General features: G+C 46.2%; 1 protein-coding gene and 1 long non-coding RNA gene across 5 annotated transcripts in view; one reads left to right on the top strand and one right to left on the bottom strand.

Annotated features, from left to right (window-relative positions):
- The window catches only part of LOC118379174 (serine/threonine-protein kinase WNK1-like), a 196,429-nt gene that overhangs the window by 31,111 nt on the left and 140,850 nt on the right, over positions 1-24,468 (bottom strand). The window contains 11 exon segments of the mRNA XM_052503933.1: positions 35-187; positions 397-463; positions 626-736; positions 1,374-1,490; positions 3,440-3,587; positions 3,774-3,853; positions 4,314-4,673; positions 9,294-9,425; positions 11,784-11,819; positions 12,128-12,214; positions 15,409-16,839. Of these exon segments, the coding sequence (XP_052359893.1) occupies positions 35-187; positions 397-463; positions 626-736; positions 1,374-1,490; positions 3,440-3,587; positions 3,774-3,853; positions 4,314-4,673; positions 9,294-9,425; positions 11,784-11,819; positions 12,128-12,214; positions 15,409-16,839 (2,722 nt within the window).
- Positions 16,846-24,443, top strand: LOC127920130 (uncharacterized). Of its 4 annotated transcripts, none has more exons than XR_008105177.1 (3): positions 16,846-19,713; positions 19,759-19,848; positions 19,954-24,443. It is a non-coding gene; the product is annotated as an uncharacterized LOC127920130 (long non-coding RNA). The 4 variants fall into 4 exon arrangements; XR_008105175.1 differs by having other exon boundaries at positions 19,744-19,848; positions 20,074-24,443; XR_008105176.1 differs by having other exon boundaries at positions 19,744-19,848; positions 20,014-24,443.

The raw sequence follows: 24,468 nt of genomic DNA, 5'->3' as shown, positions 1-24,468 counted from the left end.
TGTGTGTGTGTGTGTGTGTGTGTGTTAAACTCACAGTGAAAGGACTGTGAATCTTGTCTCAGCAGGGCAGAGCCTGCAGCCGCTGAGTCAGCAAAGAACTGGTCCTTGAGTCTGGACTCAGGCACGGGACTGACTATAAACCTCCTGCCTGCAGAGTGGACCACCTGGGCTGCACAGGAAGGGATACCTGGAGATAGATAGAAATGGTGTGGTCACACACAGGGTTAATGCAAAATGGGTGCCTCTATTGAATTCAATACATTTACATTTCTCAGCAAGGGAAAGTTCTATAATTCATGGTACAACAAATTGGAAAATTCTCATGCAAAACATGTCTGTCATTTTGTTGTTGTAGGATACCAATTCCCTGTGTGGACATTGTGTTGGTTGTTTTACCTGGCAACGGTTCAGATATAGCAGGGATCTGTTGCTGCTGGAGGTCACTAACTATCTGGGAAACAATCTGTGACACAAGATGCAGTCAGTCTGAGACAGTACAACAGCCGTTTACAACGATCCATGATGAAGTTACTGAAGCCAATGTACCTGGTATAGAAGGGTTAAGACTGATGCTCTTTCACAGCAACAACATGGAGGAAAAATGAATGGAGAGACGTCACTCTACCTGGGTGTTTCCATCTTTCTCCAGACCCTTCTCGTCAGCCATCTCGATGACCTCACGGACCTGCTCGATGAACGACTCCCTCTCGCTCTCCAGTATAAACAGACTGGTGACCTGTAGTCACACACCAGGAAAGAACAGCCCTCTCAATCACAGTCCTCATTCTTCTCAGAGTCTGATGGTTGGATTGATTCATCATTTCAGAACGGATTCATCAAAGTCAAAACACCCAGAAAGTCTGGTGAAATAAAGCCTTTCGTTATTACCAGATAAACTCTCTGGACATGCCTGAGACAAATACCATCAGGGAACATCACAACACAGTTGGGATTCTGGGCTACTGCAATCAGAGAGGGGATACAGCTCAATAATGAGAGAGAGAGAGAGAGAGGGGAGAGGGAGGGAGAGAGACAGCGAGAGAGAGCGACAGCGAGAGAGAGCGACAGCGAGAGAGAGCGACAGCGAGAGAGAGCGAGAGAGAGCGACAGCGAGAGAGAGCGACAGCGAGAGAGAGCGACAGCGAGAGAGAGCGACAGCGAGAGAGAGCGACAGCGAGAGAGAGCAACAGCGAGAGAGAGCAACAGCGAGAGAGAGCAACAGCGAGAGAGAGCGACAGCGAGAGAGAGCAACAGCGAGAGAGAGCGACAGCGAGAGAGAGCGACAGCGAGAGAGAGAGCAACAGCGAGAGAGAGCAACAGCGAGAGAGAAAAGAGGAGGGAGAGAGTGTGCTCGTAATCTTTTCTGTAGTTACCATAATCTGTGCTATTTCCTCTGGGTTATCTCCGTCCAGATCAAACTTAAAAGTCACCATCTTTCTGTTGTGCGTTTCCAACTGGCACTCAGCTACCCTGTCGCCCATGTTGGATATCTGGAATAAACAAAGGAACAGAAGCCAGAATAAGATGTGGATGAAATGAAAAGATGAAAGAGAGCAGCTCTTCAGATTTATCGACAGAAATCACACGGCCTGTTTGAATGGCTCGGTGTCGTTCTGTCTAATCAGTAAGGCCTAAACGATGCTGTGCCAGGGAATTCAAATAGGCAGGCCTCAGTACAGGGAGATACACACCAGAGACAGACATTAATCAGATGCTGTATGCTCCAATTAGAGAACACTTTTCAGGAAAATAAAGCTTATTGAACTGAATGAAAAACAATCTCAGCTGGTGGGAGACAAGAGCACCGAGCACAATGCAACGGCTTGGACAATTAAAAGGTTATGTAAATCAAGAGCACCGAGCACAATGCAACGGCTTGGACAATTAAAAGGTTATGTAAATCAAGAGCACCGAGCACAATGCAACGGCTTGGACAATTAAAAGGTTATGTAAATCAAGAGCACCGAGCACAATGCAACGGCTTGGACAATTAAAAGGTTATGTAAATCAAGAGCACCGAGCACAATGCAACGGCTTGGACAATTAAAAGGTTATGTAAATCAAGAGCACCGAGCACAATGCAACGGCTTGGACAATTAAAAGGTTATGTAAATCAAGAGCACCGAGCACAATGCAACGGCCTGGACAATTAAAAGGTTATGTAAATCAAGAGCACCGAGCACAATGCAACGGCTTGGACAATTAAAAGGTTATGTAAATCAAGAGCACCGAGCACAATGCAACGGCCTGGGCAATTAAAAGGTTATGTAAATCAAGAGCACTGAGCACAATGCAACGGCCTGAACAATTGAAAGGTTATGTAAATCAAGAGCACCGAGCACAATGCAACGGCTTGGACAATTAAAAGGTTATGTAAATCAAGAGCACCGAGCACAATGCAACGGCCTGGACAATTAAAAGGTTATGTAAAATCAAGAGCACCGAGCACAATGCAACGGCTTGGACAATTAAAAGGTTATGTAAATCAAGAGCACCGAGCACAATGCAACGGCCTGAACAATTAAAAGGTTATGTAAAATCAAGAGCACCGAGCACAATGCAACGGCTTGGACAATTAAAAGGTTATGTAAATCAAGAGCACCGAGCACAATGCAACGGCTTGGACAAATAAAAGGTTATGTAAATCAAGAGCACCGAGCACAATGCAACGGCCTGAACAATTAAAAGGTTATGTAAATCAAGAGCACCGAGCACAATGCAACGGCTTGGACAAATAAAAGGTTATGTAAATCAAGAGCACCGAGCACAATGCAACGGCCTGGACAATTAAAAGGTTATGTAAATCAAGAGCACCGAGCACAATGCAACGGCCTGGACAATTAAAAGGTTATGTAAATCAAGAGCACCGAGCACAATGCAACGGCTTGGACAATTAAAAGGTTATGTAAATCAAGAGCACCGAGCACAATGCAACGGCCTGGACAATTAAAAGGTTATGTAAATCAAGAGCACCGAGCACAATGCAACGGCCTGGACAATTAAAAGGTTATGTAAATCAAGAGCACCGAGCACAATGCAACGGCCTGGACAATTAAAAGGTTATGTAAATCAAGAGCACCGAGCACAATGCAACGGCCTGGACAATTAAAAGGTTATGTAAATCAAGAGCACCGAGCACAATGCAACGGCTTGGACAATTAAAAGGTTATGTAAATCAAGAGCACCGAGCACAATGCAACGGCTTGGACAATTAAAAGGTTATGTAAATCAAGAGCACCGAGCACAATGCAACGGCTTGGACAATTAAAAGGTTATGTAAATCAAAGTTCATCATAAGTAGGACTATAATATATAAACAAAAACAACAGGCTTATTACAGCTGCTAAAACACACTAATGAAAAACAATGTTTTGTGTAGTATATATATATATATATATATATATATATATATATATATTTCCCCTGGGCGGACTCTTACATTTAGTACATTCAACTTTGCTTTGCCAATCTTGTCGGTACGAGAGCGACTCCGTACAGAGCGCCGCTGGTGACGCTTGATGGAACGCCCCTCCTGTCTGCCTCCATCATTTCCATCGCTCAGGCCGGACGCCACGTCAGAGTGACCGCTGAGTGAGACACACAAACACCGTTAAAATTCATGATCTGAAGATTGAGAGCGAGGCGCCAAGCCTCTAAGCTAATAAAAACTCAATTAAACAATCATGACTAGTTATAAAATTAGAGATATCTTTCCCATCTCTTATAAAATCTCAATGTGTATATCTTTACCATCAGTTAAACATGTATCTTACCTCTCCATCGACGAGAGCACTTGTGGAGGTTGTAACTGTGACTGGTCCAATGACAAAGGCTGAGGAGCCGTCTGGGAGGGCTGGAACACACAGTACAGGAGAACAGAGGGTCAGAGAACTGTGGGAAACTTGTTTTACAGTAAAGAGAGTGCAAAGTAGTGTGGTCTTTTGGAGATGAAAGGCTTCAGAAGGTATTGAGGTTAAAAAGAGAGGCAGAACATGAGACTTAAAAGCATGTGAGAGTAGCAGTATAAAGGAATAAGAGTCGGCTCTTGTAGGTCTTAGTGTACTAATCCCACCGTAACCAAATGTTTGACAGCATCTATGTTCAGAATGTTTCATCCACATCTAGCTACTTGTGACCATAAAATATATATGACTAGACACATCCACAACTTCACACAACCAACTCAGGATTTAAATAACAAACATACAGTCAAGGAAACACGCAGACCAGCTATGGTCAAAGAACTACTCTCCATCATCCATACGACCAGGCGGGGGGGACATGACGAAGGGGGTTTGGCTGACCACAGGTACCTGGGGCTGGGCATCTCCTGGCGGCTCTGGGGAGGTGCTGGCTACGCTGATGACGGGCACCACAACGACCAGCGGCTGAGTAGGCATCATTTGGGGCGGCATAGGGGAGGCCGGTGGCACCGGCGGTGGATGAGTCACCAGAGTGGGTGCAGATACAGAACCAGGTAGAGGATGAGCCCCAGGAGGCAGAGGTAAGGCTGCAGCTGCTATAGGGCTCTGTGGGGACACCAGGGCTTCCCCAGGGGGTGACGCCGCCCCTTGGGCTGCAGCTGCAGTAACCGGGACCGAGGGCTGATTGAAGGCCATCTGTGCCACAGAGACAAGTCCCACTGAGGAGGGAGGTGGAGCCATACTGCAAGGCTGGGGGCGGGAGGAGGAGAGCAAGGGGCGGGTCAGGTCAGGTTAGGACTGGCTAGGGTAACGAAGGGTCATGGGAACTAAGTTGGAGTGGGCGGATTATGGATGATAGAAATAGTAAGTCCACTTCTATGGGATGGATATTATGTTGGTGGTTGACTAAAGGGTGACTGAAGGAACACAACTCAAGGGGATAAGAGTGTGTATGGTGGGTGTGACAGAATGTAACACTGTGCATACAATCACTAAACAAACAAAGTCAACACACAAAGCCACGCACCACAACAACATGCGACCAAACACGATGTGTTTCACAAATGGCATGAAAGCGGATGTCAACCCGAAGGTTCAACTGGTTCAACTGCACTGTGAGAACAAAGCAGTGCTAAGGTGTGGACAGGACTCCTCATGAGGCCCTCTCCACTCAGTGGTACAACACGCCTGCGGTAACATCATGCTGTTGGTCACTAACATGGACTCTAATGGAACAGCCATGATCGTCCATTAGACCTCAATTCACATTTATCGACAAACACAGAAGACACTGAAAAACAGATACTTTTCTACTGGGGCTCAAACAACAACAACACAAGTGATACTGAGTGAGGACAGCTGATACTAATGGAAATGGACACACGTACAGTCGCACACATAAACACGCTCTACCACCCTAGTGGGGACCAGCACTATAATAACAGCACAGCGAGTGGTACCTGGACCAGAGCTAGCTATAATAACAGCACAGCGAGTGGTACCTGGACCAGAGCTAGCTATAATAACAGCACAGCGAGTGGTACCTGGACCAGAGCTAGCTATAATAACAGCACAGTGAGTGGTACCTGGACCAGAGCTAGCTATAATAACAGCACAGCGAGTGGTACCTGGACCAGAGCTAGCTATAATAACAGCACAGTGAGTGGTACCTGGACCAGAGCTAGCTATAATAACAGCACAGCGAGTGGTACCTGGACCAGAGCTAGCTATAATAACAGCACAGCGAGTGGTACCTGGACCAGAGCTAGCTATAATAACAGCACAGTGAGTGGTACCTGGACCAGAGCTAGCTATAATAACAGCACAGCGAGTGGTACCTGGACCAGAGCTAGCTATAATAACAGCACAGCGAGTGGTACCTGGACCAGAGCTAGCTATAATAACAGCACAGCGAGTGGTACCTGGACCAGAGCTAGCTATTATAACAGCACAGCGAGTGGTACCTGGACCAGAGCTAGCTATTATAACAGCACAGTGAGTGGTACCTGGACCAGAGCTAGCTATAATAACAGCACAGTGAGTGGTACCTGGACCAGAGCTAGCTATAATAACAGCAGCCAGTGAGTGGTACCTGGACCAGAGCTAGCTATAATAACAGCACAGTGAGTGGTACCTGGACCAGAGCTAGCTATAATAACAGCACAGTGAGTGGTACCTGGACCAGAGCTAGCTATAATAACAGCACAGTGAGTGGTACCTGGACCAGAGCTAGCTATAATAACAGCACAGCGAGTGGTACCTGGACCAGAGCTAGCTATTATAACAGCACAGCGAGTGGTACCTGGACCAGAGCTAGCTATAATAACAGCACAGTGAGTGGTACCTGGACCAGAGCTAGCTATAATAACAGCACAGTGAGTGGTACCTGGACCAGAGCTAGCTATAATAACAGCACAGTGAGTGGTACCTGGACCAGAGCTAGCTATAATAACAGCACAGTGAGTGGTACCTGGACCAGAGCTAGCTATAATAACAGCACAGTGAGTGGTACCTGGACCAGAGCTAGCTATAATAACAGCACAGCGAGTGGTACCTGGACCAGAGCTAGCTATAATAACAGCACAGTGAGTGGTACCTGGACCAGAGCTAGCTATAATAACAGCACAGCGAGTGGTACCTGGACCAGAGCTAGCTATAATAACAGCACAGCGAGTGGTACCTGGACCAGAGCTAGCTATAATAACAGCACAGCGAGTGGTACCTGGACCAGAGCTAGCTATAATAACAGCACAGTGAGTGGTACCTGGACCAGAGGTAGCTATAATAACAGCACAGCGAGTGGTACCTGGACCAGAGCTAGCTATAATAACAGCACAGTGAGTGGTACCTGGACCAGAGCTAGCTATAATAACAGCACAGCGAGTGGTACCTGGACCAGAGCTAGCTATAATAACAGCACAGCGAGTGGTACCTGGACCAGAGCTAGCTATAATAACAGCACAGCGAGTGGTACCTGGACCAGAGCTAGCTATTATAACAGCACAGCGAGTGGTACCTGGACCAGAGCTAGCTATAATAACAGCACAGTGAGTGGTACCTGGACCAGAGCTAGCTATAATAACAGCACAGCGAGTGGTACCTGGACCAGAGGTAGCTATAATAACAGCACAGCGAGTGGTACCTGGACCAGAGCTAGCTATAATAACAGCACAGCGAGTGGTACCTGGACCAGAGCTAGCTGGTGTGCCTGGTAGAGATAGTAGAGGTGTTCTAAACTGGGCGAAGGGGACATAACAGAAGCGCCCAGCTCACTAGCGCACAGCTGAAGACCACCAACCATGCATGCAGGCAGACCAGGCCAGGGCAGACAGACCAGGCAGACCAGACAGACCAGGCCAGGCAGACCAGACCAGACAGACCAGGCCAGGCAGACCAGGCCAGGGCAGGGAAGGCAGACCAGACAGACCAGACAGACCAGGCCAGGCAGACCAGACCAGACAGACCAGGCCAGGCACACCAAACAGACCAGGCCAGGGCAGGCAGACCAGGCAGACCAGGCCAGGCCAGGCAGACCAGACCAGACAGACCAGGCCAGGCAGACCAGACCAGACAGACCAGGGCAGGCAGACCAGACAGACCAGGGCAGGCAGACCAGACAGACCAGGCCAGGCAGACCAGACCAGACCAGACAGACCAGGCCAGGCAGACCAGACCAGACAGACCAGGCCAGGCAGACCAGACAGACCAGGGCAGGGAAGGCAGACCAGGCCAGGGCAGGCAGACCAGACAGACCAGGCCAGGCCAGGCAGACCAGGCCAGACAGACCAGGGCAGGGAAGGCAGACCAGGGCAGGCAGAGCAAGCAGCATGTCATAGAAGTGTAGTGAGTGGATGAAAGAGTGAGAAAGTCAAAGGAATAAAAACAGAACGAAAGGATGGAAAACTGAAGTAAGAAATGTGAATGTTAAAATGTGTTAACAAGAGAGAACAGATTAAACTCCATAGAAAGAGAATATCAGTATTATTTAAAAGAGATGGTTGTGTAATACTTACCACAATGGACACGAGTTAGTCAACAACGTTGTAGTACTGAATTGGTTTCATAAGGGTTTGGTTTATTTTGACATTGGCTTTTGTGAGTGTTTGGTTTATTTTGGCAAAGTTGTTAGACTTTGAAGGCGATGGAAGTTCATGTTTGTACCCACAATGCAGTAAAACTTCACTATAACTAATACCTCTATTCATATGCCTATGACTGAGAAAAGTAAACTCCTAATCGCGTAACCAATGGCCCTGAAGGTTTTCTATCGATTACTGAATAATTAATTGAGGTTTGGTTTTCTGTTACTGACTTGGTTCAGACCAACTCTGGCAGGCCTTCAGTGGGCCCATCCATGGGTTTAGGTAAACACACTGGCCTTCAGTGGGCCCATCCATGGGTTTAGGTAAACACACTGGCCTTCAGTGGACACATCCATGGGATTAGGTAAACACACTGGCTCAGGGGGCTGTGCTAAACTCAACTTACCGTCTGTAGGTTCATTAACTGCCTACCGTCTGTAGGTTCATTAACTGCCTACCGTCTGTAGGTTCATTAACTGCCTACCGTCTGTAGGCTTTTACCGTCTGTAGGTTCACTAACTGCCTACCGCCTGTAGGCTTTTACCGTCTGTAGGTTCATTAACTGCCTACCGTCTGTAGGTTCATTAACTGCCTACCGCCTGTAGGCTTTTACCGTCTGTAGGTTCATTAACTGCCTACCGCCTGTAGGCTTTTACCGTCTGTAGGTTCATTAACTGCCTACCGCCTGTAGGCTTTTAGCGTCTGTAGGTTCATTAACTGCCTACCGTCTGTAGGCTTTTACCGTCTGTAGGTTCATTAACTGCCTACCGCCTGTAGGCTTTTACCGTCTGTAGGCTTTTACCGTCTGTAGGCTTTTACCGTCTGTAGGTTCATTAACTGCCTACCGCCTGTAGGCTTTTACCGTCTGTAGGCTTTTACCGTCTGTAGGCTTTTACCGTCTGTAGGTTCATTAACTGCCTACCGCCTGTAGGTTCATTGAACCAGCATGGGAAACAGTGCCCTTTAAACCCTTTACAATGAAGATCTGTGAAGTTATTTGGATTTTTACAAATAATCTTTGAAAGACAGGGTCCTGAAAAAGGGACGTTTCTTTTTTTGCTGAGTTTATATGTGGGCTTGTGTAAAATGTGTCTGTATGAATGCATACAGTATCTGACGGAATATGAATGAATGAGTCCGTTACCTGTTTGGTTTTGGGGACCCTCACTCTAACTTGATTAAGGTGTGTGTGTGTGTGTGTGTGTGTTATGAAATGTGTGCACAGAGTGTGGTTAAGTGTCAGTGTTTGCATGTGCACTCTGTGTGTATGTATGTGTTGGTCCCTTACCTGTGTGGGCTGTGTTCCAGGGGGTAGCTGGGTCTGAGAGGGGCTCTGTACCACGGTGCTGCCTGCCTGCTGCTGCTGGGGCTGAGAGACCATGGGCTGGGAGGTGGGGGGGAGAGAGGCCTGCAGGGGGGTCTGGAGGAGAGAGGGAGAGAGAGAGAGAGAGTCAACTCATGACTAGACCTACATGGCAAAGTTAAAAAGGGACAGTTAACTAAGTTTGTCAGATGTTTTTGACCTCAAAAGTCTGTTGAGATGAGTCTATGCCCGACACCAGCCTCAATCCCACAGATGGAAAAGATAAGCACAATCATTTAAAGTAAAAAATATCTGCAAACTGAGTGAGCTGTCTCTTTAAGACCATATGCATACTTGACACATATCAGTAGAGTTTCAAAGCAAAAAACACCCCCATTATCTCACTGTAATTAAACAGTTGAACCTATCAATAAAATCGAGTTATGCTAATTTGATGATACAATTTGCCTTGGGGCCAAACATTACCCATCGATTGCAAAAACATTTCTCTGGCGGCCAACTTACCTTGTGACTTGATGAAAAGCAAGGACAAACAGGCTTAACCTACAGGCCATCTTATTAACATATTCTATAGGCAAGGGTGAAGACGGAACGGTCCAGTACAGAGAACCGGCAAAAGAAAGCGGGGGGGTACGGCGTACCGTTAAAACGAGAGTCTATCACAATAGTTAAAAAACATTGTGTAATAAGCCTACAGTTTTCTTAGGGGCGGCAGCGTAGCCTAGTGGTTAGAGCGTTGGACTAGTAACCGGAAGGTTGCGAGTTCAAACCCCCGAGCTGACAAGGTACAAGTCGTTCTGCCCCTGAACAGGCAGTTAACCCACTGTTCCCAGGCCGTCATTGAAAATAAGAATATGTTCTTAACTGACTTGCCTGGTTAAATAAAGGTAAAATTAAAAAATTTTTTTTTAAATATCAGTCACATAAAAAATTAGCCAAGAGACTCCAAAATGTAGAGTGGTTGGAGGAGAACATTTTAATAAGGCAGAGATGATTGGCTGAGACCGTGACGCGGGTGGACAGCAGAGTACGCATCAAATTCAGGTTACAAGACTTTTGTTGGCCGAATTATGACAATCACTGAATGTCATTCATAACACTGTTCAGTGTCCGGTAAGTCTCTGCTTTTATCAAACAGGTATGGATGCTGGAATGATCTTAGAATGGAGTAGCCTGATAGTTAGAATAGCAACTAAAGTATGGACACGGAATGTAGAACTAAGTGTTCCTCTGAGTAAAATTTCAGACCAAATGTTAATTTTGTTTCAGGAAGAGGATGCTTTGAACAACAGTTCCCTGAGCATCAGTTCTCTTCCTGAAACAAAATATTTGGTGAGCGTGGCTTTATTTAATATTCTGGATGAGCATCAAGTAATGATCGAGGAGAAGCTGCATGTATCTAATTACAGACACAAGTTGACTAACAAATAGCCTACCAAATGTCGGGAAATTATAAGATGAAATTATTTAAATAAGGTCTAACTATTCCCCCCCCCCCTGAGTAACATAGCCTATAGAGATGCTATATGTCCTTCTGTGATGAGGCCCATAGAGATGCTATATGTCCTTCTACGATTAGTCCCATAGAGATGCTATATGTCCATCTATGATTAGGCCCATAGAGATGCTATATGTCCATCTATGATTAGGCCCATAGAGATGCTATATGTCCTTCTACGATTAGTCCCATAGAGATGCTATATGTCCATCTATGATTAGTCCCATAGAGATGCTATATGTCCATCTATGATTAGGCCCATAGAGATGCTATATGTCCATCTATGATTAGGCCCATAGAGATGCTATATGTCCTTCTACGATTAGTCCCATAGAGATGCTATATGTCCATCTATGATTAGTCCCATAGAGATGCTATATGTCCATCTATGATGAGGCCCATAGAGATGCTATATGTCCATCTATGATTAGGCCCATAGAGATGCTATATGTCCATCTATGATTAGTCCCATAGAGATGCTATATGTCCATCTATGATTAGGCCCATAGAGATGCTATATGTCCATCTATGATTAGGCCCATAGAGATGCTATATGTCCATCTATGATGAGGCCCATAGAGATGCTATATGTCCATCTATGATGAGGCCCATAGAGATGCTATATGTCCATCTATGATTAGGCCCATAGAGATGCTATATGTCCATCTATGATTAGTCCCATAGAGATGCTATATGTCCATCTATGATTAGGCCCATAATAAACCAGTGGGTGCCCACACACACAGGAGGCCTCTGTACCAGGAAGACATGACATCTACTTTCACCTCTGTTCCACTGTAGACAAATATACATCACAGCCATTTCACTTACAGTTCTGTTTGTTCCTGAGTCAGCAGGACATTAAATGTTGTATTGGAGAAAAGGGAAAAGCCAGGAGACTCAAGAGATAAAGCAGACAGTGTGAGAGGTGCTCATATCAACGTTGTTTTGTCTACCTGCGGAGGGAGCGCTGTGACGTAGTAACCTCCATGCTAAAAGAGACAGACAACACAGTGTGTGAGAGAGAGAGAGGCACCACAGGGGCCACGCCACAGCTTTCACACCACACAGGAGAGAATACTGTACTCAAGATTAAAAACAGACAGACCAATCAAAACAAAAACACCGTCTGGCTGCCATGACGATGCACCTGTACTCTGAACACAACAGGAGAGGTTGAGGATTGGTGTGGAGGATGTGTACAAGTTGGCCCTTATCCACACTGGCAATGTCTCATTGTTCCCCTTTGGTAAGGAATTAGGACGTCCTCATAGAGGCCTGTGGAGAAAGGGGGCCTTACCTGTTGGTGGGCGTTGGGGACTGGCTGGGAGTTGGGGGCAGGAGGGTGTCCAGTGTTGGACTGGGAGGTTGGGATCTGCTGCACCTGCTTCAATAGGATAGAGAGATAGATGAAGAGATGGAGACACAATATGGAGGGAGATAGAAATATGGACACAAGAGAGAAAACAAAAAGTGAATTAGGATCCATTTGTGACTTTTGGATATACTGCATAGTACTACTGTATTCTAGCCTGAGCTTTGGCACACTACTGTACAGTACTACTGTATTCTAGCCTGAGCTTTGGCACACTACTGTACAGTACTACTGTATTCTAGCCTGAGCTTTGGCTCACTTTACTGTACTGTACAGTACTACTGTATTCTAGCCTGAGCTTTGGCTCACTGTACTGTACAGTACCACTGTATTCTAGCCTGAGCTTTGGCTCACTGTACTGTACACTACTACTGTATTCTAGCCTGAGCTTTGGCTCACTGTACTGTACACTACTACTGTATTCTAGCCTGAGCTTTGGCTCACTGTACTGTACAGTACTACTGTATTCTAGCCTGAGCTTTGGCTCACTGTACTGTACAGTACTACTGTATTCTAGCCTGAGCTTTGGCTCACTTTACTGTACAGTACTACTGTATTCTAGCCTGAGCTTTGGCTCACTGTACTGTACAGTACTACTGTATTCTAGCCTGAGCTTTGGCTCACTGTACAGTACTACTGTATTCTAGCCTGAGCTTTGGCTCACTGTACTGTACAGTACTACTGTATTCTAGCCTGTGCTTTGGCTCACTGTACTGTACAGTACTACTGTATTCTAGCCTGAGCTTTGGCACACTACTGTACAGTACTACTGTATTCTAGCCTGAGCTTTGGAACACTGTACTGTACAGCACTACTGTATTCTAGCCTGAGCTTTGGCTCACTTTACTGTACTGTACTACTCTGTACTACTGTATTCTAGCCTGAGCTTTGGCTCACTGTACTGTACTGTACTACTGTATTCTAGCCTGAGCTTTGGCTCACTTTACTGTACAGTACTACTGTATTCTAGCCTGAGCTTTGGCTCACTGTACTGTACTGTACTACTGTATTCTAGCCTGAGCTTTGGCTCACTGTACTGTACTGTACTACTGTATTCTAGCCTGAGCTTTGGCTCACTGTACTGTACTGTACTACTGTATTCTAGCCTGAGCTTTGGCTCACTGTACTGTACTGTACTACTGTATTCTAGCCTGAGCTTTGGCTCACTTTACTGTACTGTACTACTCTGTACTACTGTATTCTAGCCTGAGCTTTGGCTCACTGTACTGTACTGTACTACTGTATTCTAGCCTGAGCTTTGGCTCACTGTACTGTACTGTACTACTGTATTCTAGCCTGAGCTTTGGCTCACTGTACTGTACTGTACTACTGTATTCTAGCCTGAGCTTTGGCTCACTGTACTGTACTGTACTACTGTATTCTAGCCTGAGCTTTGGCACACTGTACTGTACTGTACTACTGTATTCTAGCCTGAGCTTTGGCTCACTGTACTGTACTGTACTACTGTATTCTAGCCTGAGCTTTGGCACACTGTACTGTACTGTACTACTGTATTCTAGCCTGAGCTTTGGCACACTGTACTGTACTGTACTACTGTATTCTAGCCTGAGCTTTGGCTCACTGTACTGTACTGTACTACTGTATTCTAGCCTGAGCTTTGGCACACTGTACTGTACTGTACTGTACTACTGTATTCTAGCCTGAGCTTTGGCACACTGTACTGTACTGTACTACTGTATTCTAGCCTGAGCTTTGGCACACTGTACTGTACTGTACATACACAAAGTATCCCCTCTCTGACTCTCCAGAGAATCTCCAAGACTCTTTGTGTATGCATGTACATCCACAGGTAACTATAACAGGTAACAAAATCCACTGCTGGGTCAGTTGGGGGGAGTGAGTAGGCTTCATGCACGTGGTAGGGCTCCTAGATGATTCATTACATAGTGAATGTTATTGCTCAACAGAGCACATAGAAGAAGCAGGTTGTGTCCTTTAAATATATTTATAAAAAACTCAAATAAAACCTGTATTTTTGTTGTTGTTGCTGGTTGATTGAAACCCTTTACATTCCATGTAATGATTACATTTAGCTTCTGAACCAACCCTAAGAAGTACCCTTAGAAGGCTGCAGACAAGTATACTTGTTCCCAAGCTCAGCTCAACCACTCACTAGAGAGTGAGCTCACACAAGTATAGTTGCACCAGGCTGACCACCTACCTTACCATCCCCTGTTCTCAGGACATTACCACTGAAAACGAGGGGCTTTAGGAGCGGAAAGCATTTCGTAGGAAGAAGAACAGATGAAAAAAGAAGCAAAATAAAAGCATAAAAAGAAGCGAGAAAGAAGAGCGCTGCTCAGAACAAAAGATGAGGCTGCGGGATGACTGATAATGTCAGCATTCTAAGGGTTAATGGATGAATTGTGACCCCTGAGTGTAAAGTATTTATCTTGGATACCAGCTGAGTGTAAAGTCTTCCTATTGGTCGCTAGCAGATTATATGGCACATGACGTGCTGCAACACCTCCAATAGAACTGTTACTGGGATTGGTGTCCTTGGCAACAGATAATAAATGATACAAATACCGTTTTAACCATTTCCAGCCAACTAGACAGAGCTACTGTACAAACTGTTCAAATTAAATTAAAGAAACATTTTTATGATGTAAATAAAGTGAGCTTCAGGTGAACAGTTAAACCGGTCTAAACCCCCCGTTTGTTGTATGTTTGTGTGTTGGATCATACAAATCCTCAAAGCCATGTGGCAACAAGTCTGTGATTATTACTCACAACAATGATCCCATTCCCACACAGTAGTGTCTTGACAATTTGGTGTATTTTGGAATATTAAATAAGGCCCAATTCGACTTTGGATTCGTATGTACAATATGCAGTTCTACCTCACTGTATACCAATACAAACACACATTTTTCCATATAATTACATATATGAACATACATACAAAATCTTACTTACTCTAAGAGACCGATACAAATAATTCCCTAGGTGATAAGAGAACATACCGTCAACAGAACTAGGGGATTTAAACAGCAGGTTTCTAATTGTTTCCTGAAGACTAGCACCTCCTAAAAAGGACCTTTGAGTGTAAGTAGTCATGGCTGGAAAGGGTTAAAACCACAACCACGAAACAAAATGAATCAGGTAAGTGATAAAGACAGGGTTGGTGTGGAGGGTAGACGGCTGAGGGTTGCTATCGAATAAGAAAGTGATGGTCTAAGTACCAGCCCAGGGTTTCCCTGCATGGCCAGAGGAAACTCATGATACGAGAGGTCGGGTTGGACGTTCGTCTGTCGGGCCCAGGTGGTGTGTAGTATGTTGACGTGAGAGGACTGACGCCCTGAGGACTCGGAGGGAGGCACAAACAGAAAGGTCTGCTGGCTGGGGGGGTGGCCCACTCCCTGGCCCTCTGCAGTGGCGTCCCTCCCCCCGGCCTCCGCCCCGTAGAAGGTGTGTGGGATAGACTGGGCAGCCGAGGAGGCCCCGAACTGGGGCGGAGGAGAGTGGAACTCTCCACAGTCAGAGGAGGCCATGGAGTCACTGGAAGGTTCCGGGCTGCAGTCCTTCTGGCCCTGGTGCAGTAGCAGGCTCCCGGGAGGGAGAGGCATCTCAGGGCTGATGTAGCTGTACAGTTCCTCAGTGACTGGCTGCAGGCGGCTGTAGGTCCCAGACCCCCCTGACTGTCCTCCTGGTCCCCCCTGTTCCTCCAGGTTGAGGTCCATGGAGCCGCGGCGAGCCCGGTACAGTCTAGAGGCCAGCACGCCAGAGTCGGCCCCAGCGGCGGCCGCTGCAGTAGCCATGTTTTGGACGTGGAACTCGAACACGCTGCCTTGTGGGGGGGGCTCCATGACTGGGGGAGCGGACTGGGGGAAGGAGGCAGAGTGCTGCAGCTGGTACCCATCGGTAGAACCCGAGGCCTGCGGGCCCAAGGTGCTCATGGGTGGTAGCTGAGGGATGGGGCTGTGGGTGAGGCGCATGTGACTCTGCATGTGGGGGTGGTAGGTCTGGGCGTAGGCCGGCTGTGGAGGGTCGTACACGGCCAGGCTGGCGGCTGCCGCAGCCTGCATCTGCTGGTGGAAGCTGATCTGGTTGATCTGGTGAGCAGTCATGGGGTAGCCCCCATAGGCCATGGCCTCAAAGTGATCCAGCAACGCTGCCTGGTTCAGACTCAGCCTCCGCACAGCCTCCACCACCTCCTCCTGCTGCTCCGCCCTCACGTCCTTGTACCCGTACAGAGGGTCCTGGAGGGACTGACCTTGGAGGTGCTGGTGCATGGGCTCTCCAACTGACCCCAGCCTCGGAGCACCGTAGCCGGGCACCATGAAGAGGGACGAGGGATCCACTCCCAGGTGCCCATCCACTCCTCCTCCTCCTCCACCCATGCCCAGCCCCTCCATCCCCGGGTGGTAGGGGTGCAGGCTGCTGGCGTAGCGGGGGTAGGCAGGCTGGAAGTGGCGCGTATGGGCCTCCAAGATGGACGTGCTCTTGCGGCGTTGGGCGTTGTAAGCCTTGGAGGGAGGGCAGGCAGGCGGCGGTGAGAAGGAGATGGGGCGCTCCAGAATGGAGGGGAGAAAGAGAGGCGGCGTGGGGTCCGGAAGGCCTGCTGAGGCCCAGACTCCTCCTCCACTGCTGTACTGGTGAGTCACAGACTGCGGCTGAAGTGACATAAGATTATAGATGCATCATCTTCATGAGGGAGAGAAGCACCGTTAAATACTGTAGTATTCAGAGAGATAGAAAGAGAGAAGAGGGTGAAGAGGTATATCAAAAGAGAACAAGAGAGATAGCAGTGCTATATATTTATGCTAATGCATTAATCCCTGCAACGGATAAAGAAAGTCAAGAACCTAGCAAAGAAACCCATGAAGAACCAAAAGATGAAGGTACAGACAGTAATAGCTTCTAGGTATGGAATTAAATGCAGATGTGGCAAAGACGGCTTCCTTTAAGATCAACAGACTGCTGCTACTGTGACATTAAATGGTTAACTATAAACTGCACCTTATATACAAAACTATTACATGATGTGTATTTTGGGGGGCTTAAACCTTTGAAGCTGACAGTGAATGATGTTCATGCTAATTGAAATTGTACCTGCTGCTTAATGAAGACTTTAGTGGATTCCTGGATAAAACAGGTGACCACACCAACCACTGTACATAGATCTGACTGAATGTACGCAATAGTTTACTCTACATCTCATATTGTGACTTGTGACTCCAGTAAAATGGGCTGAGATGACAAACTAAGGTGTTGTTTGAGTTGTTGTTCATATTGGGGAAGTGTACTGTAGCTAGCAGTCTGACCAGTCTCACTAGGAGGGAAGGGAAGTGTACTGTAGCTAGCAGTCTGACCAGTCTCACTAGGAGGGAAGGGAAGTGTAGTGTAGCTAGCAGTCTGACCAGTCTCACTAGGAGGGAATGGAAGTGTACTGTAGCTAACAGTCTGACCAGTCTCACTAGGAGGGAAGGGAAGTGTAGTGTAGCTAGCAGTCTGACCAGTCTCACTAGGAGGGAAGGGAAGTGTAGTGTAGCTAGCAGTCTGACCAGTCTCACTAGGAGGGAAGGGAAGTGTACTGTAGCTAACAGTCTGACCAGTCTCACTAGGAGGGAAGGGAAGTGTAGTGTAGCTAGCAGTCTGACCAGTCTCACTAGGAGGGAAGTGTAGTGTAGCTAGCAGTCTGACCAGTCTCACTAGGAGGGAAGGGAAGTGTAGTGTAGCTAGCAGTCTGACCAGTCTCACTAGGAGGGAAGGGAAGTGTAGTGTAGCTAGCAGTCTGACCAGTCTCACTAGGAGGGAAGTGTAGTGTAGCTAGCAGTCTGACCAGTCTCACTAGGAGGGAAGTGTAGTGTAGCTAGCAGTCTGACCAGTCTCACTAGGAGGGAAGTGTAGTGTAGCTAGCAGTCTGACCAGTCTCACTAGGAGGGAAGTGTAGTGTAGCTAGCAGTCTGACCGTCTCACTAGGAGGGAAGGGAAGTGTGGTGTGGCTAGCAGTCTGACCAGTCTCACTAGGAGGGAAGGGAAGTGTGGTGTAGCTAGCAGTCTGACCAGTCTCACTAGGAGGGAAGGGAAGTGTAGTGTAGCTAGCAGTCTGACCAGTCTCACTAGGAGGGAAGTGTAGTGTAGCTAGCAGTCTGACCAGTCTCACTAGAAGGGAAGTGTAGTTTAGCTAGCAGTCTGACCAGTCTCACTAGAAGGGAAGTGTAGTTTAGCTAGCAGTCTGACCAGTCTCACTAGGAGGGAAGGGAAGTGTAGCTAGCAGTCTGACCAGTCTCACTAGAAGGGAAGTGTAGTGTAGCTAGCAGTCTGACCAGTCTCACTAGGAGGGAAGGGAAGTGTGGTGTAGCTAGCAGTCTGACCAGTCTCACTAGGAGAGAAGAGAAGTGTAGTGTAGCTAGCATTCTGACCAGTCTCACTAGAAGGGAAGTATAGTGTAGCTAGCAGTCTGACCAGGCTCACTAAGAGGGAAGGGAAGTGTAGTGTAGCTAGCAGTCTGACCAGGCTCACTCGGAGGAAAGGGAAGTGTAGTGTAGCTAGCATTCTGACCAGTCTCACTAGAAGGGAAGTATAGTGTAGCTAGCAGTCTGACCAGGCTCACTCGGAGGAAAGGGAAGTGTAGTGTAGCTAGCAGTCTGACCAGTCTCACAAGGAGGGAAGGGAAGTGTAGCTAGCAGTCTGACCAGTCTCACTAGGAGGGAAGGGAAGTGTAGTTTAGCTAGCAGTCTGACCAGCTCACTAGGAGAGTAAGGGAAGTGTACTGTAGCAGCAGTCTGACCAGTCTCACTAGGAGAGTAAGGGAAGTGCCAGGCAGTCTGTATTTAATGTGAGCACAGGGCGTCTGGCGAGAAGCCCGAAGCGAAGAACAGCAGGGTTCACTCACAGGTATCTGAAAGTGGATTAAAGATGAACACACAATAATCAGATTTTCTGTTTTCTATTTGTTATGTCTCTCTATATGTCTCTACTGTTTTGTCCCTTGTCACTCCTTGTTTCAGATACCCATAGACAGCCCTACTGAGCTCCGGTCCCAGCTCCACCAGACTACACCCTGGTTCACACCACTCTGTGGCCAGAGATGCTCTAACATACAGGGCTGACAAACACCGCCGGGAGGCTGGCTCGGCGTTGTTGCCGTGGGCGAGGCGGGGTGGAATGCAGGGGCAGGACACTCTCCAGGGCCTTGGAGAGCCGGCCCGCAAACGTGTCACCGTCTTCCGACCCCCGGCAGGGGGAGTGGGGGGCGGAGAGGACCGGAGGAGGGGTGGAGGGCCGGTTGGGAAGGCAGGACAGAGCAGGAGGGGTGGAGGAAAAGTAGGGGACGCAAACTGACATGCTACGGCCACGGTGGCGGGGAGGTGGTGAGAGAGGCTGCAGGCGGAAGGAAGGAGGGAAGGACAATTAACCACAGAATGGACGGAACACAGGTGAGCTAAACACAGGTGAGCTAAACACAGGTGAGCTAAACACAGGTGAGCTAAACACAGGTGAGCTAAACACAGGTGAGCTAAACACAGGTGAGCTAAACACAGGTGAACTAAACACAGGTGAGCTAAACACAGGTGAGCTAAACACAGGTGAGCTAAACACAGGTGAGCTAAACACAGGTGAGCTAAACACAGGTGAACTAAACACAGGTGAGCTAAACACAGGTGAGCTAAACACAGGTGAGCTAAACACAGGTGAGCTAAACACAGGTGAGCTAAACACAGGTGAGCTAAACACAGGTGAACTAAACACAGGTGAACTAAACACAGGTGAGCTAAACACAGGTGAACTAAACACAGGTGAGCTAAACACAGGTGAGCTAAACACAGGTGAACTAAACACAGGTGAACTAAACACAGGTGAGCTAAACACAGGTGAGCTAAACACAGGTGAACTAAACACAGGTGAACTAAACACAGGTGAGCTAAACACAGGTGAGCTAAACACAGGTGAACTAAACACAGGTGAGCTAAACACAGGTGAGCTAAACACAGGTGAGCTAAACACAGGTGAGCTAAACACAGGTGAACTAAACACAGGTGAACAGAGGTGACAAACAGATCTAAAGATCTGATAACACGGGACACGATAAACACTATGGAATAAAGACACGTGGCATTAGAAGACGGGAGTATGAAGGTTAGAAAGAGGCAAGAGCATATTGTGAACAGAAAGAGGTTAGATAAGAGGTAAGTAATACTGATTAAAAGGAAAAGTAATCTATAATCTCAAATTAGAGATGTGAGTACTAGAGCCATTTCTAGGTCATCTAAAGTGTTAATTAACAAGCTAGGATGACTCAAATAAAACACTAAAGCAGCTCTAATCTATTTCTTGCGGCTTTGTTCAAAATGAAAACACCAACTGAATAAGAACCTTTCAATGTAATGGTATTGCACTACTATCTAGGGTATTTAAGAAGATATTCTACCCTCAAACCAATCCGTGTCCAAAATTGCACCCTATTTCCTATATAGATCTAGGCTCCTGGTCAGACGTAGTGCCCTATATAGGGGATAGGGTGCCATTTCAGACACAGCCAGTGTTCTAAATCATAGTGTGGCTGAAAGGAAAATCACTGCCACAGACTATGTACTGCTCTGCTGCAGGAAACTAAATATAGCTAGGTAGCCAGCTGCCTGGCAGGGGACTTGGCAATGCCAGTGTACCAGAGGCGCAGTCTGCTCTGTCTGTACAATAATTCACAGACACATTCACCTTGCTGATTCTACACAATGGTCTAAAAAGAAATCAATGTTCCGCCAAGAGTGGTCAGGGAACAGTTGATTTGGGGGTTGAGGAAGCTATTCCTTATTCATCCACAGTAGCTCTACAATGTTGCATTTAGATTTGATCTGTGCCTAGTCAATTATTCTGTTTATATAGTCTAGTGAAGCCTACTGGTTACAGTCTAGTGAAGCCTACTGGTTACAGTCTAGTGAAGCCTACTGGTTACAGTCTAGTGAAGCCTACTGGTTACAGTCTAGTGAAGCCTACTGGTTACAGTCTAGTGAAGCCTACTGGTTACAGTCTAGTGAAGCCTACTGGTTACAGTCTAGTGAAGCCTACTGGTTACAGTCTAGTGAAGCCTACTGGTTACTGGTTATAGTCTAGTGAAGCCTACTGGTTACTGGTTATAGTCTAGTGAAGCCTACTGGTTACAGGTTATAGTCTAGTGAAGTCTACTGGTTACTGGTTACAGGTTATAGTCTAGTGAAGCCTACTGGTTATTGTGCCTCTGGCTATAAGATAGCAGAAGATACTATTAAAAGGCAAGGCCCAGCACAGGGCTTTGAAGAGATGAAGGGCTATGAACTCATTCTCAAAGTAAATCACAGCTTTGTTGATGGAACCTTCCAGAACTGAATTCTGTTGCAGCCCAGGAATAATAGCTGGTAGAACTCGTTGTTTACATCCAATGAGATGTTTAACAGGTCAACATAGTACAGCGGTTAAAAGGGATTTACTAAAAAATAAGTGATGTGATTTATATCACACTGGGAACCAATAACATTTGATGATAACACACAAATAAATAAATTGACAAAGAGGAAGACATAAAATAATCTTAAAACCCAACAGTAGGTGGAGCAGACTGCATAGACGCACCAATCAATCCCATCTTTCAGTATGAAAAACACAACACGTAAGAATGGACTGCAAAGTATGAAGTCCACAAGCCTTTTTCAGGTTGGGGTTTATTGATATACAGCTGTGTTGTTGCTTATTCAGATGTAAAAATAGCAGCAGCTAGGCATTGTTTCAAGGTCATATGTCATTTAGGACCAATGGCAATATCATTTTAACACTACCACTATCATTCAGCAGATTGATTCACTGTAAAGTAATGGCACTTGATGGTCAAATAAAACCAAACAATGGTAGAATGACTGCAGAATTTAAAGTGGCTGTGGTTGTCATGCCCAATAACTTTTTATGCAAGCTTACCAAAGACCACACACACACACACACACACACACACACACACACACACACACACACACACACACACACACACACACACACACACACACACACACACACACAGTAGAATTCATGTGTAATCCATGTTGAATGCAAACAATTCTTGATAAGCTTGAACAGCTTGGAAATCTCAGTCTAACATATGCCATCGGGTGTATGGTTTGTGGTGTATGGTAAAGCTCCATAGCTTTAGGAAGGAGAGCTATAATTCACTGACACTATGGAGATGGCTGAGTCGGCTCCAGTAACAAGGCTTGTGATTCAGTGTGTCTGACACTGATGAGTGATGGCTGGCTGAGGTGACTGCCAGTGTGCCAGACAGAGAGCCTAAAAACACCAGCATGGCACCTCTAAAATAAACCGTATGGGATTGATGGAGGCCTTGACAGCTTGTACAGCTAACTGCCTAATATCTATACAAACAACACAAATAATGACAAATACCAACATGAGTACTATGAATAATATGTACCATAAATGATTGGTTGGGATTGGGGGGTGATGGGTTGGGGGAGGGGGGGGATAGGGTACTGTACTAGAACGAGATGCATGGTATAACTGAGGATGCAGCAACGTGGAAGGTATGAGGGGGGAAAAGGAATCAAACGCAAAGCATGGAGTTTGTTTACTTCTGAGTGACTTTGGTTTCTCCAACATGCATCATTCTGTTCAGAAATGCTAATCAAACAAACCAACTGACATTGGGCAAAACAACAGTTCAATTCATTAAAACAAAAGAAAATGTAGAAGACACAACTGACCAAACTGTACTCCTGGAACTAAAACACACAGAGTAACTGATTTCAGAAACTTGCAGCTGTTCTCACTTTTGGCAGATTAAAGGCTAGTTAATTCTGGTACTTACCTGTAAGTCACTGTGACTGAAGACCGAAGAGCACGACTGGGGCTTCTAACCTATGGGATGGTCTTCATATACTGAACATCTGTCTAAACCCTTTAGGATGGTGTTAATTAGACATCTGTCTAAACCCTTTAGGATGGTGTTAATTAGACATCTGTCTAAACCCTTTAGGATGGTGTTAATTAGACATCTGTCTAAACCCTTTAGGATGGTGTTAATTAGACATCTGTCTAAACCCTTTAGGATGGTGTTAATTAGACATCTGTCTAAACCCTTTAGGATAGAACATGGCACATGGGTTCTAGAAAATAGGTTTTAGACTTGACCTGTAGGGGAGGCCGTGGGGTTAAGCTCTGTTAGTGGAGACAGGCGGGTACCTACGGAGCAGGAAGGGCAGCTCATTTGTGACTAGGCTATACATTTTGGGTGTAGATTAACATATTGGTTTGTCCTTCCTTAATTTGTGTGTTTTGGGCGTAGATCAACCGTTTGTCTTGTGTGACTATTTGTTTGGGATTCCTTTATTTGTGTGTTTTGGGCGTAGCTCAATCGTCTTGTGTGACTATGTTTGGGATTCCTTTATTTGTGTGTTTTGGGCGTAGCTCAATCGTCTTGTGTGACTATGTTTGGGATTCCTTTATTTGTGTGTTTTGGGCGTAGCTCAATCGTCTTGTGTGACTGTTTGTTTGGGAGTCCTTAAATGAGTTTGTTTTTCTGGGTCTTCGGTTTCAACTTTCAATCTAAAAATGCTCTGGTATTGTTTTATGACTAAAAGCTAAACCTGTTCCTGTCCTGTTCCTTGTATTAGCTTGAGGGGAAACACGAGAGCATATTAAAAGACTGAATTAACAGCCAGTTTAATATTCTATAAAGGCCCTATTCCTCCCAATACACTGAAGAATACTGTTCCAGACATTGGTTTGGGAGTCTCTTGGTAAACAGCAAGACCATCAGCGTTACTGTTGAAAGAAGAACGGTAAAACCTGACCTCTGGTTCTCTCGGAAAATCGCCACTGAGTTTGTCATTTATTCATTACTGAATAAGTGGGTTAGAACACAGCTGCTGGTCCACCACTGCGGTACCAAGAAGACCGAAATGTCAAACTGAAGAACTCGTGGGACTACAGTAGGCTGATGTTGGACAGATGTGGGATTATAAAGGACTACAGGACAAACCTGAGAGAGAAACAGATGTGGGATTATAAAGGACTACAGGACAAACCTGAGAGAGAAACAGATGTGGGATTATAAAGGACTACAGGACAAACCTGAGAGAGAGAGGGCAGCCGGGAAGGAAAACGGTTGAGAACCTCTTCATCTCAAAAGGGAACTGGCTCCAAATCCAGTCTTCAGACATCACCTTCATGCATATTAAACTACAAACTCCACTGAAATTCACTTCACTTCCACCTTCCTAAGAACTACAAAAAATATATAATAATCCCTCCGACTC

Source organism: Oncorhynchus keta, unplaced genomic scaffold (assembly GCF_023373465.1).
Source record: "Oncorhynchus keta strain PuntledgeMale-10-30-2019 unplaced genomic scaffold, Oket_V2 Un_contig_1846_pilon_pilon, whole genome shotgun sequence".
Taxonomy (NCBI): Eukaryota; Metazoa; Chordata; class Actinopteri; order Salmoniformes; family Salmonidae; genus Oncorhynchus; species Oncorhynchus keta.
The sequence above is the reverse complement of the archived record's forward strand: the minus strand, read 5'-3'. Positions and strand labels throughout refer to the sequence as shown.